Here is a 2,062-nt window from a genome sequence, read left to right on the forward strand (position 1 = left end):
TTTTCAAAGCATCTCAGACCCTCAGAGTTTTGCTAATAGTGGCCTTGGAGGACGAGCCTCCTTGGGAACCTGGTGCGCTCACCCCACCCGCAAATTGACAGGCGCCATCTGCTGGCGGCTGTGTGCAGCACCGCGACCACGGCCCTGAAGTGAAAGCGAAAGCCGCGGGACCCAGGCGCGCTCCCCGCGAGGGCGTCGCTGCGCACCCAGGAGATCCAGTTTGAGAAGCAGCAGATTCCAGAAGCTCTCCTGAGCGGCCGCTCCGCAGCCGCAGGTGAGTTCTTTTGGATAGAACCCGAGAGTTAGCCGGAGTGCGGTCCATTCCCAAACTCTTGGCGTCCTCATCCCGTTTCCCACTCGTCGTCCTCTGTCTTGGGTCTTCTGCCGCTTACTCTCTGCCCCGTGTCCTCTGCTCCGTGCCCCTGCCCCACCCAGTATCCCAGGTCCCCTGTCCCTCACCCCTTGCCCAAGGTCCTCTGCCCCACCCCCCTGCCCTGCGTCCCCGGTCTTCCGTCGGGCGCCGCCGGCCCAGAGCCCCTGCTCAGAACCTTCTGTCCCAAGCCATCCACGGTTACCGAACCCACCCGCATCCCTCCCGTGCACCGGGTCTCCTGGCTCTTAAGGACCCGAGGAATGGGGGCAGTGTGTCTGAGGACCGAGTCGTCTTGGCTAACACCAACAAACTTCAGGGAGATAGATACGGTGGCAGCAGACCGCCCCGCCCCCACCCCCGTGCTGTGTGCCTGAATGTCTGTGTGTCTGTGTGACTGTGTGTGAGAATAGTGTGGCCTTCCCTGCTCCGTCAGACAGGCAGCGCGGGCATCGATCCTAGCAGAGACTTGTCTAGGAGGGGATCTTTCCGGTGAACAAGAAGCCTCAGTGTGGAGTTGGGGCAGGAGGCTCGTGACCAGGGGTGGAACCCCACACACCTCGTTTCTCCCTTTCCGCAGACCCCACCATGGCGCTGCCCTATCTGAGGCCCTGGGTCTCTCTGCTGCTGTTGGACATGGCTTTACTTGGGTTGCTACAAGGATCTCTGGGAAATCTGCTTCCCCGGGGGCTGCCAGGACTCTGGCTGGAGGGCACCCTGCGACTTGGAGTGCTGTGGGGACTGCTAAAAGTGGGAGGGCTGCTGGGACTTGTGGGGACCCTTCTGCCCTTGCTCTGCCTGGCCACTCCCCTATTTTTCTCGCTGAAAGCCCTGGTGGGAGGCACCGTGAGCACCTCAGTCGTCCGAGTGGCTTCTGCCTCTTGGGGCTGGCTGCTGGCTGGCTATGGGGCTGCCGCGCTGAGCTGGGCCGTGTGGGCTGTGCTGAGCCCGGCTGGTGTCCAGGAGAAGGAACCGGGTCAGGAGAACAACAGAACACTGATGAAGCGGTTGCTGAAGCTGTCCAGGCCGGACCTGCCTTTCCTCATAGCTGCCTTCTTCTTCCTCGTGCTGGCTGTGTGGGGTGAGAGGGAGAGACCACCGTGAGAGGGAGGTGGGAGAAGGGCCTTGCCAGGGCGCAGCCTCCTTATTTTTCTTGCCTCTTTCAGGGGAGACGTTAATCCCTCGCTATTCCGGTCGTGTGATTGACATCCTGGGAGGTGATTTCGACCCCGACGCCTTTGCAAGCGCCATCTTTCTCATGTGCCTCTACTCTGTTGGGAGGTGAGAGATCATTGGCTTCAGGTCCCTGTAGTAGATTCACAACTGGATAGGGACTGACTTTGCACAAGGCACAAACTGTGCATATAGAGTTCTGCCTGCATGGACACCTGCAGGCCAGAAGAGGGCACCATATCTCAGTGTAGATGACCGTGAGCCACCAGGAGGTCGCTGGGAATTAAACTCAGGACCTATAGGAAGAGCCGCCAACGCTCTTAACCTCTCATCTCTCCAGCCTGCCTTTGACTCTTTTTATACGGACCCAGGAGCCTGCAATCTCAAGTAAACAAATAAAAATGGGGCTGGGCTGGGCTTTGACTACGATGAGAGGACCCAGGTACACAGAGAGATTGCAGGATCTCTCTCTCTCTCTCTCTCTCTCTCTCTCTCTCTCTCTCTCTCTCTCTCTCTCTC

The 2,062-nt window shown here is 59.3% G+C and overlaps 1 protein-coding gene across 1 annotated transcript in view; it reads left to right on the plus strand.

Moving 5' to 3' along the window:
- Positions 1-129: 129 nt before the first annotated feature.
- Positions 130-2,062, plus strand: part of Tap2 (transporter 2, ATP binding cassette subfamily B member) — an 11,520-nt gene continuing 9,587 nt past the window's right edge. Inside the window, exons 1-3 of the mRNA XM_021217805.1 lie at positions 130-274; positions 951-1,451; positions 1,537-1,651. Of these exons, the coding sequence (XP_021073464.1) occupies positions 959-1,451; positions 1,537-1,651 (608 nt within the window). The 5' untranslated portion in view covers positions 130-274; positions 951-958. The remainder of the gene's footprint in view (positions 275-950; positions 1,452-1,536; positions 1,652-2,062) is intronic.

Source organism: Mus pahari, chromosome 18 (genome assembly GCF_900095145.1).
Source record: "Mus pahari chromosome 18, PAHARI_EIJ_v1.1, whole genome shotgun sequence".
NCBI classification, from domain to species: domain Eukaryota; kingdom Metazoa; phylum Chordata; class Mammalia; order Rodentia; family Muridae; genus Mus; species Mus pahari.